At 42.3% G+C, this 15,257-nt stretch overlaps 1 protein-coding gene across 5 annotated transcripts in view; it reads left to right on the top strand.

Moving 5' to 3' along the window:
* Nucleotides 1-11,032, top strand: part of LOC103657441 (cytochrome b5 reductase 4) — an 82,123-nt gene extending 71,091 nt beyond the window's left edge. For 3 of the 5 annotated variants that reach the window (XM_008684884.2, XM_040643708.1, XM_040643707.1), the window contains 2 exons: nucleotides 5,676-5,840; nucleotides 10,507-11,032. In XM_008684884.2, the coding sequence (XP_008683106.2) occupies nucleotides 5,676-5,840; nucleotides 10,507-10,561 (220 nt within the window). In that variant the 3' untranslated portion in view covers nucleotides 10,562-11,032. Of the gene's footprint in view, nucleotides 1-4,619; nucleotides 4,674-5,675; nucleotides 5,841-10,506 lie in introns of those variants that run through there. The other 2 variants (XM_040643709.1, XR_005838365.1) reach the window with 2 other exon arrangements.
* The last annotated feature ends 4,225 nt before the right edge of the window (nucleotides 11,033-15,257 follow it).

Consider the following 15,257-nt stretch of genomic DNA (forward strand, 5'->3'; position numbering starts at 1 on the left):
GTATAGAATATTTTAAACCAGTGGTTCTCCATCTGGAGTAATTTTTGTCTGCCACCTCAACTCTCCCCGCCCCCACCCCCTGCCATCACTTCGGGGGACATTTACGTCTGAGAACATTTTTTATCATCACCACTGAGGGCATCTAGTTGGTAGAGGCCAGGAAGGCTGCTAACTTCCTACAGCACACAGGACAGCCTCTCGCTACAAAGAAATATTCATCCCCAAATGCCTGTAGTGCCAGTTGGGAAAACCTGCACTGTACCATGATTTTTCATAGCTGCATTATATTCAGTCATGTAAGCATACCACGATTTATGTAACCGATGCCCTGCTGTCTGGCATAGTGATTAGAAGTTGTTCTGTACCTCTCCGTGCAGGATAAAAATTCATCGGAAGAATCATCAGGTCAGAATACCAAGCCTATTGATCTATTTTGACACATAGCCTCTAGAAAGGTGAAGTACCCAGCACAGAATATTGTATCCCGCACACAATATGTTAGTGTCATTGTTTTTCCTTTAGAAAGGATGAGGCTAATGTTTAGGGCAGAAGGGAAAGAGAAAGGGCCAGGGATTCCAAGCAGCAGAGGAGGGGGGCACAGAGGACGGGGCATTGTGTGCCTGTTACAGGCACCAGGGGATCACAGGCATCCCTTCAGATGTCTGTGTGCTGTTTGCAAAATGTGCTTAGTGTTGGGAAAGATCCAGAGTGCACCAGAATACCCTAGTGGTGGTGAAGGTCTGAAGTCAGCAGTAACGGTAAAGTCTGTACCTTGAGAGGAACAAATCCTATGTTACAGAGGTCTAGGAAGAGGAAAGCGTGGTGAAGGAAGGGGCTTTTGAGCTGAGCTTTGGGAAGCAATTAGCATTTCTGTGAACAGGAGAAGAAATTTGGGTGATAGGATTTCAGGAGCAAAAAACTTTGAGGGCCAGTATGTTGAGTGATTTAGCATTTAGCAAAAGAGCACAGTCCAGTTTCATTGAACTATATACAGTGCATAATGAACTATGTGAAATAACTTCGCAAAAATAGAACCGTTAATTAGATCTATTTAGAAAGATCACTTCGAATCCTCTTGCTTTACAGCCAGAGAAACAGGGTAGGTTAAAATCAGGGAATGGAAGACCCTAAGTGTAGTTCATATATTAAGTGTGTACGTAGTGGGCCGGGAAGCTCTGGCCTCAGGGAAGGAAGCTCGTCTCCCTTTATTACCAGCAGGCTCTGTGGACAATGCTTAGCTCTGTTTCTGTACTCTGGTGTCCGCATTAGGACCAGCAATGTTTCAGTCCAATTGAGAGAGCAAAAGCTGATGATTTCAGAGGCATAAGCAAATTGAAAATGTGCTCGAACCCCTTTCTTTTTTTCCAGCTTGTGATGCGCTCAGCTATGTGGGCCCCTAATCTGGACCCTTAAGCACTCTGTTCTTCCCAGATGTTCTTCAAATGGTGTATTTCTTGGAATGTGTTTCTTGAAATGTTCATGTGTTCCCCTCTAAAGGGCTCTGTGAATAAATAAGTTTGAGGAAGAATGTGCACCATATTACCTTCTTGAAGGTTTGCTGTGAAATTAGCGTATTTGAGGGTTTGAGGAATTTTGAAGAAGTCTATAAAAATAAACTTTTCTTAACCCATTAGTCCCAAACTCGTTTGATAGGTTAGCCTTTTCTCATGGATTACCATGAACATCAGGAAGTATTTCATCAGATTTATTTTGAGAAGTGTTTGCATAATATATATATTTTATCAAATTTTAATCCCTAGCTGTTTATTTTGTGAGTTATTTTCCTGTGAGCAAATAGCAAGTCTTCTTGCTGTTTCTAGTATTTTTTATTAAGTTTTTAATTTTGATTCCAGTGTAGTTAACATGTTCTGTTAGTTTCAGGTGTAGAGTATGGTGATTCAACAATTCTGTACATTACTCGGTGCTCATGATGATACGTGCACTCTTTACTCCCCATCACCTATTTCACCCATCCCCACCCACCTCCGCTCTGGTAACCACCTGTTTGTTCTCTGTAGTTAAGTGTCGGCTTCTTGGTTCGTCTCCCTCTTTTTTTCTCCTTTGCTCATTTGTTTTATTTCTTAAATTACATGTATTAGTGAAATCATATGGTATTATTCAGCCACAGAAAAGAATGAAATCTTGCCATTTGCAAAAACATGGATGGAGCTAGAGAGTATAATGGTAAGTGAAATAGGTAAATAGTTAGAGAAAGAAAAATACCATACGATCTAGTATTTTTCTTTTTCTAGAGAAATCTAGGCCCTGAATACCCTGAAATACTATTCTCTGGACAGTTACCAATCACAGAAGCTTCAAGAGCACTAAGTTTTGAGATGGGATCTGGGTTTTTAGGAGAACTAATACAGCAATGATGTGTCAGATAGGTTGGAACTCAGGGTATCAGGGCAGTATTTTAGACAAGAGATCGAAGGGCTGGATGTGGAGTTGTGGCCGTAAACATGGAAAGCTAGGGATTGTGTGTAAGAAATGTGAAGGAGGTAGGTTTCAGAAGCTAACCGGCTGGCGGAGGAGGGACTGGGTTGTTGGACGACTGCGGGCTCTGCCTAGGATTCAGACTGAATGAATACATTAGTATGTCAGGATTTTTCATCCCGGATCGTTATCAGTCTACTCTAGAAGAACGCTTTTCAGAAGCTTATTTACTCCCGTTGGCGTTTAGAGCACATAGGCATTCACCGGAAGCAGGTCTATTTTCTCTCTCTCTCTCTCTCTCTTTCTGTTGCTTTGCACTTTATGGATTACCTAAATTTGTTGTCAGGTAACATTTTCAAGAATTCTAGTCCTTTCCTGCATTTTGAAATCATAGGGCGGGAAGGAATTTCAGAACATTTACCCTTATGCCTCAAGGCTGTAATTGTTTCAGATGATAAATTGACCTTTCAGAATAATCCAAAAGAGAGGATTCCATAGTAACCATCTGTGTCTTGATAGGGTAAAAAGGAATCTCTCTTTTAAGTGTTCTTGAGTCTTAGCTTGGTACGGTTCCTACTCCAGTTTAAGCTCTTCTAGTCCTTTAAAGTGGATAAGCAGGGTGGCAGCCTCTTTTACAATATCCCTAAAAATTGCATCCATGTGGCTGTTGGCTTTTTCCTTTGAGGGCCCAAGAGTTATGGCCAAGGGACCATTGTGTGAGTAAATACAAAATGCACGAGAAGTTTACACCATTTATATAAGGGTCTCAGCTACTTACCACCTTAGATGCCTGCAGAAAGTATGCCAATGGTTAGGCTTTTTTTTTCTTTTAAACATCTGAGTAAAGGAAAATTACGAATTTTTTCAGATGAGAGGGACACCACTATTGATTTATGTATCTTAGCAGTTTTATTCCAGTGACAGACTTGTTGGAAATAGAGCCAGAGGAGACACTTCTTTATTTTTAATTCAGCGAGGCAGTTGCTATCTTTTATCAAAACAGTTGTCTATGTGTGACTAGAAATGTCTTCAGATAGTGGTTCTGCAGCTGCTTTGGGGTCTCCGTTGATGATCTGATGAAAGGTTGTGGATCTTCCTAGAAAAGTGCACTTACAAATTCACATACATTTTTTTTAAAAGATTTTATTTATTTACTGGTCAGAGAAAGAGAGTGCGTGCACACACAAGCAGGGGGAGTGGCAGGCAGAAGGAGAAGCAGACTCGTTGCTGAGCAAGGAGCCCAGTGTGGGACCTGATCCCAGAATCCTGGGATCACAACTTGAGCTGAAAGCAGACACTTAACTGACTGAGACACCCAGGTGCCCCTCACATACATTTTTAAATGTGATTTCATAGATGCCAGCATATGACTTTTGTTCTAAGTACAGTTTTTATTTTTGACCAATATAGCTTCTTTGTAAATACATTTCTGTACTCATTCATCAGGTATTTTTGCACACTTACCTCAAGTCAAGCCTAGATCCGGTATTAAATAAGGTAGGCACGGATCCTGCCTCATGGAGCAGTAAACAAAGACGACATTCTAGAATTATCTAAAACGATCTTAATTTTACAGCTAGCAAGGAAAAATCAGTTAGTGAAAGACGTTTTTGGGGAAGCTCTTTTATACAGGGTAGGTTAGAGTGCTGCTAAAACTGCATGGGAGCCTCAGAGGTAAGAACTAGAACATAGTTCTGTAGGGTTCTTAAATATAAAATCTGAATATTAGAATAGGCATCATCGAGTTCTCCCACCTTGTACTACAGCTGGACAAATGAGACCTAGAGGCTGGGGTCTGGGTGAGAGCGAGGACTGGTTCTCTCACCCCTGGCAGGCTCTCAGAGTTGGTCCTTTGTGCTTCGTGCCATCAGGTTTTGGGAACTGTAACTCGGCTGCAGCACAGCGAGGGGAGGGCAGCAGCACCCATGCCATCTTGTTTCCATTCTGATACTTGGCTCCCCAAGCCCCCTCACAAGGGAAACTTCACTTCGGCTTCTTCTTAAGATTGACATTAATGGATGATTGGTTTCTGCTAGTCTTGAGGAAATATTTCAGTTATTCACTGGTAATGGTAGAAAATCATTTGATCTGATGCTACTAAAAATGGTAACAGTTAATTGTGTTTGCTACGTCAGAGAGCAGGGACAACATAAAACGTTTAATTTACTGTGATTCTTTACCAGCAGTTCACTCGGCAGATTACAGAACTGTGGGAAAAAGTGGTCTGTAGTCACATGGTGAGACTTGGTTTTGATGTTCTTCTTTCTCACTTTAATTCTGCACCTTTCCTTTTTCTTTTGTATGTGTCGTTTCTTAGTATTTGAGTGCTTCCTGGGTGTTGGCTGCTAGGGATGCAGGGGCAGCCAAAGCAAACGTGGTCCTTGCTCTCGGGGCGCTCATGATCTGACGGGGAAGGTAGACATTCGTAGAATAGTCGTCTTGAAGACCACAAAAGGGAAAGGAAGACGTTTCTCCAATACATATAACAAAGGGCTAATGGGCTGCAATGCTTCCGCCTGTGGAAATGATGCTTGCTCTAGGAACTGAGGAGTAGGGCGTGGTAGAAGCATTATAGAAAGAAAGAGAATGGGCAGCATGTGAAGACTGAAACACGTAGACACACAGTTAGGAGCTAGGACTTGGCGAGGCTGTGCCTACGGGTGGTGAGGCTGGGAAAGGTCCCCAGGATAAATCCCAGGCTCCAGGCTTTGGCAACCAAGTTCCAAGGCACCATTCCCAAGGATAACATCAGGTGTGGGGTAGGAAGCTTGTAAGTTGAGGTTGAAGCGGTGGAGACAGCGATAGTGAGAAGTCAAATAGGCTCTTGGGTCTGGAACTCATTGGAGAGGTTCGGGTCGGAGATTGAAATGTACGTGTCATTGGTAAATGCTCTGTAGTGTGATTTATGCAGGCAGATTATTAATGGAAATGTGGAGTTCTTTGAGATCCCTTGGAACTCTCTAGTGAATTTAGTAAACAATGTCAGATTACTCTTCTTATCCGTAGCAAAAGCTAATCCTTAGTAAATATGGACTTACCTGTATGTTTTTGTTAAATCTTTGCTTCTAATCTGTTCTAGTGCTTTTCTAGCAAGTATATCCAGTGTATCAATCTTTATGTATTAAATTGTTCTCAAGGGGGAGGAAAGAAAACATTTTCATGAACTTGAAACATGCTAATAATACGTTTGAAATAATAGACTTTTTAAAATGTTTTTAAAAAATGTTTCTTTTCTCTAGATTTGACGTTGAATATGTTCTCTCAGCACCGACTTCTGAATGGAATGGCAAACGGGGACACATTTCACCAGCTCTTCTTTCTGAATTTTTGAAAAGAAGTTTAGACAAATCCAAAGTCCTCATCTGCATTTGTGGACCAACACCATTCACAGAACAAGGAATAAGGTGAGTAGTAATGTGGTAGGGAGAAGAATACCCAACACTCTGAAATGCAAATCTTCCATAAAAGCAATTGACTTAGCTCTCTGTTCTTCCCATTCATGCAAACCGGCACTGCAATTTTCGGTTACAGCCTAAGAAAATAGTAAAGTTTTTAAGCTTCATGCAGGTGGGAGGTTGGAGGCCAGGTTTATGCATGGAGTTAGACGTGAATGATGGATGATCTCTGCTAATGACCGGCAGTATGGATACATATTCATGAGTTTGGTGCCACAATCTTAGGTGGGACATTGGATTCAACCTGTTCTTCCACCAAAGCTTTATAACATATAGTAATTAATAAGCATTGTTCATCTCATTGTAGCTTTTGACTTTTCTTCATTCTCTGCAATTAGAAAAAAGCTAGTAAATTACTGGGGGGCCTGGGTGGTTCAGTCGTTAAGCGTCTGCCTTCGGCTCAGGGCGTGATCCCGGCGTTCTGGGATCGAGCCCCGCATCGGGCTCCTCCGCTGGGAGCCTGCTTCTTCCTCTCCCACTCCCCCTGCTGTGTTCCCTCTCTCGCTGGCTGTCTCTCTCTTTCTGTCAAATAAATAAAACCTTAAAAAAAAAAAAAAACTAGTAAATTATAGTGATTGAAAGCCAGACAGCAAGACAGAAGGAGAGACTGGCACATAAATAAGTGGAGACTAAGAGTTGATTCTGGGCAATGAAACATCAGTGCTGGTGTTCCTCTTATTTGAAATTCACCTTGCTCGGATTTAGATCTAAAATGACACTTTAAAATATTTTGGTAACTGTAACCACTATTGGGTGTATAGGTGATTTTAAAATAAGACTGCCTTAAATGCCCTGTTTTTTATTGTTTTCGATATACGACTAAACCTACCATTTTCTGGATAGTTTTCTCTCTTGCTATTTTATTTTTAATTTTAATTAGGAAAAAGATTGACCTCAATAAATAAAAACATTGAGAAATGTTTCTTTCCATGTTGCATTTTAAAAGTATTTTAATTAAATTTAAGTGTATTTTTGGATTTTAATGCCTTCAGAAAAATATTCTTTTGTTTAAGCACTCGAAACTTGAATTTTTTTTTAAATATTACAACTTCTTTAATCTTTCAAAGGTAAAACAAAACTATTAAAATTATAGTGAAGACTAACAATATGGTTTGAAGTAAAATAATTTTTCAGAAAGAACAAGGCTAAGAGCTACATTCTTCAACTTTATTGACAAGTGATTTTGGATGTATCTTAATGCTTACTTTATAGATGGCAGCATAATAATCCTTTTAAATGATGAGAATCATACTCTTCAGCATTGAAAGAGACTGTCTTTAAGGCCACTTAGAGCAGTTAACTGACTGAGGAAGAATCCCTTGTCCAGCCTCCTAAAGAAGTGGGTTGTTTTCTCCCATGAACGATGGGCTGTTTGCGGGGTCTTCATCCTCATTCTCGTTCCGCGCAAGGCTTAGCCCGCTTCCTTGCACACCGGAGGCTCGGTGCGTGTGGAATTGAATAGAAGGAAACCAAGATCCTAGTATGTCTGAACTTTTAAAACTGACTGTAATTCAACAGCTTCAGTTTGTCAGCTTGACTCGGAGCTGATCTTCCCGTGCTGCGCTGGCCGGCTTGCCTAGGACTGCTCAGGAGTATTGGCGGTCATCATCTGTGCATCCCCGCCTTTGCTCGCCGTCCAGCATGCTGCCGGCGCGCCTGGGGAGGTGTAGCCCGATTTCCATCAGTACAGGCACCCCTCGTCCATTACTGCTCTTCACATGATTGTGCTTCGCAGACATTGCCTTTTTTTTTTAACATATTGAAGGTTGGTGGCCACCCTGCATCGAGCAAGTCCATCGGTGCTACCTTCCCAGCAGCGTTTGCTCACTTTGTGTCTCACAATATTTCACGCTTCTTCATTATTATTATATTTGTTACTGGTGATCTGTGATCAGTGATTACAACTTGCCCAGAGCTCAGATGATGGTTAGCATTTTTTAGCAGTAAAGTATTTTTTAATTGAAGTATGTACATTGTTCTTTTAGCTATAATGCTGTTGCACACTCACTGGACTGTAGTGTAAAGATAACTTTGATATGCACCGGAAAACAAAAAAATTCATTTGACTTGTCCTGTTGCAGTATTTGCTTTATTGCGGTGGTCTGGAACCGAATCCACAGTATCTCTAAAGAGTGCGTGTACTTGCGATTCATAGCATCTGCCCCTGTGCCATTTAGGACTCTTGTTTCTTTGATTTCCTTGCCTTGACCATCTTAATGGATGTAGTGTATCTCTTACTTGGCAGTTACATGGATCTCTTATTATATCATAGTTTTCGCTATCCTGAAAACTGACTCTGTGATGCCCAGTCCTTAAGGCCCTCCAAAGTTAATCTCATGTTAATCTCATGTCTGCTATATATGCATAACCATTTCAAACATACTCTCCATATTTGGTGAAAACCTGTTAAATTTGTATGATATGGTAACAGAGACTCAGAAACGGATTTTAATATAGATAAAGAGCAAGATAATTACTTGCTCAGTGAAGATGCTTTCATCTACTAAATACCCACCTGTTTATTATGTAGATAAATAAAACAGTGTCTGCTTTCGAGGCCCACACTGCCTAGTGGAAACAGCTGCACACACTGATAACTAAAATATGACTCAGAATATCATAAATACTCTTACGAGAGGTGAAAACAAAGTGTTAGGAAAATTCAGGAAGAGGCAATTTACTTTTACTTACGGGTGTGTTTTGGAGAGAGGGGAGCTACCTGCTCTTTGAGTGATGGCCCCGATGTTGCCCGTCAGAGAGGTAGAGAGGGTGGGAGTAGGCAGAGGAACGAGCAGACACATGGGGGATGCGGGTATTCAGACGTGTGAAGCCACTAGCCCGTGAGGGACAGCGAGTGTGGCTGGAAAGGCAGGAGGAGTTCATCCAGCGAGGAGAGGCTTGACTATTGGCACCAGGTTGGCCCTCTGGCCATATTGTTGCTTTGTCTGAATATGTGTGTCTGTCTGGAAGCTGCTACTTTGAGTTTGAATCCCAGCTCTACCACGTACAGTCATCTTGCAATCAGATATCCTAGAGCCAACTACTTAACCTTTCCAAACTTTAGTGCACTCGTCTGTACAAGGGATACATAATAATACTGAGGCATGTGACTACATATACTAAGTACTAAATAAATGTTGGCATTTTCAGGAACATTTTTTTCTTTTTTATAACATACAGTGTTATGTTAGTCCCATGCATACAGTGTAATGATTCAGCATTTCTGTACGTGACTCAGTGCTCATCACAGTAACTGTACTCTTCCTCCCTTTATGTATGTCCTCCAGCCCCCCCGACCACCACCAGTTTGTTCTCTGTATTCAAGAGTATTTTTTTGTCTTTTTTTTTGTTGTTTGTTCATTTTTTTTTTTTTTAAGATTTTATTTATTTATTTGACAGGATAGAGACAGCCAGCGAGAGAGGGAACACAAGCAGGGGGAGTGGGAGAGGAAGAAGCAGGCTCACAGCGGAGGAGCCTGATGTGGGGCTCGATCCCATAACGCCGGGATCACGCCCTGGGCCGAAGGCAGACGCTTAACGACTGCGCTACCCAGGCGCCCCCATTTTGTTTTTTAAACTCCACATGAGTGAAATCATATGGTATTTGTCTTTCTCTGTTTTCAGCAGCATTTTTTTAAATAATTTTTATTATGTTATTTTAGTCAGCAGCATTTTAAACAGAGCTACTTCTAAGCTTTCAGTCTCTATTTATAATGTTTTCCAAGTTGAATTATACGTGAGCAGTACTTCTGCTTGCCTTGTTCAGTTTGGGAGAATGAAGAGAGAATGCTGGGGTGTTTACGCCTTACTTTGAAACCTGGTGGATAAAGGGGGGGAAAGACCATGCATTTATTCTGCCTTTTCTGTATGAGCTATACTACTGGGTAACTACATAAGAAATGAGCAGAAGTTTGTTTTTCTCTGTAGAATTCCTTAGCTGATAAATGAATTATGGTAGGTGTCACCAGCTATGTGTACACAGTCACCAGTGGTTGTTAGCATCCCCAAAGAGGGACAATCAGGTATTACGTGCCTCCTGATGGAAGAACACCACCTATGATGTAGTCTTGTTAAAAAAGAATGGAACCTGTACTCGATCAAGCCTCTGGATCCAGTTATTAAATTGTGGGAAATAATAGGACGTAGGAGCATATTTTAAAAAAGAAGGCATAGGAACATATTATTAAAGTACACCACAGAGACGCAGCAAAATGAAGACTCTGGGAGGCTCAACACATGAAAATCTGGCTTTGTCAACAAAGAAATTGCAGGACAGAGAGAGAGAGAGAGAGAGAAGGGATGTTGTAGATCAAAAGATACCTAAAAGACATCAGTCAATCACAATGAATAGACTTTAAATTGTCATTAAACAAACTTAAAAATTATGGCACTTCTTAGACAATTGAAAATTTGAACACTGACTAGATATTTGATATCAAGATATGATTGTTAATTTTTTAGAAGTAATATTTGTGGGGTTTTTTTTTTTTAGAAAGTACGTACTAAGCAGGGGGAAAATGAAAAAATACTATGGTTACAGTGATAAACTTTGATCTTACTTCTTTATTTTTAAACATTTTCCCAAAGAAACATGTACTTTGTATTTGTTTTTCAGGTTGCTGCATGATCTGAATTTTTCCAAAGATGAGATCCATAGTTTTACAGCATAATGAAGAGCTGTCATTGTCCTTTATTCAACTGTTTTGTCTGAATTTGTGATTACTTAGGATTTTTTAAGAGCACATTTTTGTACATACTGACTAAAAGGTCAACTAGAATCCAGGTTTCAGTTTCTTCAATGAAATCAGCTGTTCCTTCAGTATCGATGACTTGTTGACTTTATTTTGTACCATAACTTATTTTACTACTGATCTTTGACCTGGAATCAATCATGGCAACAAGTCCCTACAGGAGTCTTTTGTGATGAGTCACGAAGTTCCGTACCATTTAAAGTGTATCACTGTTCTACGGTAAGCTCTTGTGTTTTATGACATGGTAAAGTAAATGATCATCTTGATCATGTTTCTATGCTGTAAAATGTCTTATTAGCAATACTGATTAAATTTTACATTGCACTGTTAACTCAGGAATGATTGTTTATGTCCTTGTATTCCTATTAAAACATGGAATGTTATAACTTATTAAGTGATCCAAACATTTTGTGTGTGTATGTGGCATTGATACAGAGTAGAATAAAAGTACTTAAGTACTTTTTAATTCTTGTGGTAGAAATGTGTTTGAATGCAGCAATATCCTGTGTCTAAGGGGAATTTAAAAGGCAACAATAGAAGATTCTAGTGACACTTCACAAATGCAGTTTTGGATTAGATGTGTCAGAGGACTGAAGAGAATCTTAACTGTTTTGATTCTTAGCCAAAATTACAGGTGTCAGGAAGGATCATGAAAGTGTAGACCCAAGATAATCATTTGGGTCTTTGGAATGGGTTAAATTGTCATTCTTTTTGAGCCCATCTAGAGGCCCAGTGTGTCCTAAATGCTACCTTCCCTGGCTGGCTGCTTCCCGCCCAGCTGGCAGTTCAGCAGGGAGCCCTCCCGCGCTCTGGTGTGTGGGCAATTTATTCTCTCCCCCTGCTGCTGCGTGCAGCCTTCAAGTACCTTCACAGATGGGGATTTAGCAAAGGACATCCAGAAAAGTCACTGTGAGCTTTTCACGAGGAAACTGTTGAATGCATAGGTGGCTACTGCAGGAGCTGAGATTTTTCAGTCTTACTCAGTACAGCAGCCCTGTTTTCACAGAAATGGGGGGTGGGAGGAGTCTCCAATTTCCCTAAAAATGATGTTATAAACAGCTACATCTTCACTGAATGAGGTACTCAAGAAGAACACAACATCAGCGTTCCTGATGACAAACCCCCGGCTGCTGAGGCCGCACGTGTGCAGGTGGCTGGGGACCCCGCCTCCTGCACCTCCCGCTTCCGCAAGCCCCTTCCACCCACCTCACCATTCCCGGGGCCGGCAGGACCCGGCTGTCCTGGCTGCCAGTGCTCCCTGGGGGCTAACGGGAACATTCTCTAGCTTCTGCCTCCCTGCCTCCTCCCGTGTCTCCTCAAAGAGAGATCGTGAACTCTGGGCACACCTTTTTTTGTAGTTTATTAGTAAATAATCAATTCCACCTCAGCCAACAGTTTTCTCATCTTTTCTAACCTTTTTTCTCCCATCCTTTTCTAATCACCTCCAGCACACAAAATTCTCTATTACTCTATCTGTATCTCTTCCTCATTCCTCTTCTTATTGTATTTTAAAGCAAAAGGAAATCCATAAGCATCTTCTGGACCCAGATGTTAATTATTCCCAAATTAGAGTCTCTAATCGAGAATCACTGAGCTTCACTTTTCAGTGTCCAGGCACCGCCTGGATGCCTCGTGGATGTTCCACAAGCTCCCCCGTACTCAACTCCCACCGTGGGCATCTCGCCCCAAGTCCCCTTCTGTTACATTCTTAGATTCCCCCGGACTACCTTCCAGACCATTCAGTCCAGGTATCTCCCTCTCCAACCTGACTTCACACCAGCCAGCCCTGCCCTATCATCCCTCAACTGGATTAGGACAGTATCCTGGTTACAGTCTTAATCTCACTGAAATCCGTTCTCCTTTCCAGGGTCTTCTAGAAGGTCCTGGAGAGAAAATCCCCTACATAGAATTTCAAGCTCCCATTGTATACAGCCATATACTGAGGGGCATAGGTGGGAGTATAGATTGTAACTTTTTTTTTTTAAAGATCATTTCTTTGACAGAGACAGCCAGTGAAAGAGGGAACACAAGCATGGGGAGTGGGAGAGGAAGAAGCAGGCTGCCAGTGGAGCAGGGAGCTGGGATCACACCCTGGGCCGAAGGCAGACGTGGCTTAATGACTGAGCCACGCAGGCGCCCCACTTTTTTTTTTTTTGTCCAAAGGACTCCAAGACTCCTACATTACATGTTTGCAATGAGGAAAAGGAATTGCATTCAAAGTCCTTTTGCTTAAGAATTCTGTTTGCTTGCTTGTTTAAAAAAAAAAAATTGTGTTTATTAGTTTTCTATTGCTGCCAGAACAGTTTCGTGGCTGAGAAGCCCAAGCATAAGGGGCCTCAGCGGGGTCCTCTGCTGAAGGCCTCACGTGGCTGAAATCAGTTTGCCCGCTGGGCTGCACTCTTCCCCGGAGGCTCTGGGGAACCGCACTGAGGTTGTTGGCCGAATTCAATTCCCTGCAGTTGTAGGATGGAGTTCCCAGCTGTTAGCCGGGGACCAGGCTTTGCTTGTAAAGCTGCCCACATTGCTTCTCATGCTGTCTCTGTGGCCTCTGCAGCACGGGCCGGTCCAGCCGCTCTCAGGCTTCAAATCTCGCCGTTTCCCTTCCGCTACATCTTTTGCCCCAGCTGGACCAAGTTCACTGCTTTTAAAGGCTCACGTGATTCGACTGGGCCCACCCACATGATCCAGAATAATCTCCCAATCATAAAATCTGTTGCTTACGCTGCAAAGTCTTTTGCTGTTTAATGTAACATATTCAAAATTTGCAGGTGTTAGGGCGTTGACATTTAGGGCGGAACATTCCGCTTTCTGCAGCCTACAAAGAGAACAGAGAGAAACCTGTCCAAGGTGAGATCGTTGTGTTCTGTCTAGGTATTGCTACGAGCTCTCGCTTTTTACCGTAATAGAACGTGAGAGGAGTGCGAGGCGCTCCCACATTCCGGAACGCTCAGCTTCGTCGTGCTGACAAAAGCTCATACTTCCTCTGTGACCCACCACCTCTGCCCCATAACCTTGGCCTGTCTGGGGCCGTATCTGCTGATGAACCAGACGAACCCACTCTGCTCTACAATAGTTAAAATTCTGACTAATAACTTGAAAAGGAAAACCTTAACCAGTCCCAGTCTCTTGGTGTCCTGCTTTGCTCTTCACGGTGAGTTCTTTTGGAAAGCCCGGGTTGCCAGTTTGGCAGACGTCGAATCAGTTGCCAGGGTGATCTGTCTAAAATGCAAAAATACGTTTTCTTTCCTGGGTAAGGTTTTCTTCGGCCGCCCGGTCAGCATGCACAGAGTGGAGGCTCTACCTTGGGTGACACACACCGAAATTGGGGTCCTGCTCATGAGGCAATGGCTCCATACCAGGCAAGCCGAGGGCACCTTGGGCTGCTGCCCCCACCCCACCCCCAAGCACTCAGCTCTTAGAATGGGGTCTCACTCGCAGAAGCTTGCTATTCCCCAAACATCCATGTCCAGAGCTTTCTGTGGATTTTAATTTCTCTCGGATGAATAACTGGAAGTTTAATTGCTGGGTCATGTGGTAACTATATAGTTAACCTTAAAAAAAAAACAAACCCTATTTTAGGGATGCCTGGGTGGTTCAGTCAGTTAAGCATGGGACTCTTGATTTTTGCCTCAGGTCATGCATGATCTCGGGGTCCTGAGATTGAGCCCCTCGTCTGCCTCCTTGCTCAGTGTGGAGCCTGTTTCCCTCTCTCTCTGCCCCTCCTCCTGCTTGCACTCTCTCTCTCTCTTAAATATTAAAAAAAAAATCCTGTTTTATTCTGTATATATTTCTATGTCTGATGTAGAGACAAATATTTACTAGATAATTGTGCTTTTGAATACACTGTTTCAAACTTTTAAGAAAATGCCAGGGGAAAAAAATCCTGGCATTTTATCTTGTTGTGGTTTTAATTTGCATTTGTCTAATGTCTAGTGATGTTGAACGTATTATCCTGTTCTTATTGGCCATCGGTATATTGTCTTTTGTAGGGCATCTGTTTAAATCGGCCCATTTTTAAATTGGATTTTTTTCTTGTCCCTGAGTTGTAAGCATTCTTTCTGTACCCGATGCACAGGTCTTTTATCAGATATGTTTTGCAAGTATTTTCTTCCACTGGGTGACAGCAAATCACGTGGGATCCCACCGCTGTGAGAGCTGAGGGCAAAAACAAGCTTAGAGACACTGAGATTTGATCAAAATAAAAACGTTAAATAAATAAGAGTTACAAGAGGCAGCTGTGAAGTTGATCTGTGAATGACTGAAATTTTGAGAACTGGAGCGGCGGAGTTGGGGGGAACATTCTAGAGGGGCCAGGCCGAGGGGCAGGCAGCTGAGGACAAGCAGGGCCATGATTCAGCACCTGTGATTCTGCCTCCCTGGGAAACACTTCAAGCGTTGAGCGTCGGAACTCTGCTGCCACGAGGGAAGTAGAAGCCGTACGCGATTCCTGGAAGCTCGGCCGTCAGGAGGCACAAACCATTTACACGCAGTACATTCTGTCCATTGCTTTGCAGCAACTGGACCCTCGGAGGGAAATCTGAAAATGAGGTGGCAACATTTTTCTCCAATTCAAAGAGCTTATGTTCTGAGTTGGGAATTTCTAATCAGCCGTGTC

The sequence above is a fragment of the Ursus maritimus genome, unplaced genomic scaffold (genome assembly GCF_017311325.1).
Source record: "Ursus maritimus isolate PB19 unplaced genomic scaffold, ASM1731132v1 scaffold_29, whole genome shotgun sequence".
NCBI lineage: Eukaryota > Metazoa > Chordata > Mammalia > Carnivora > Ursidae > Ursus > Ursus maritimus.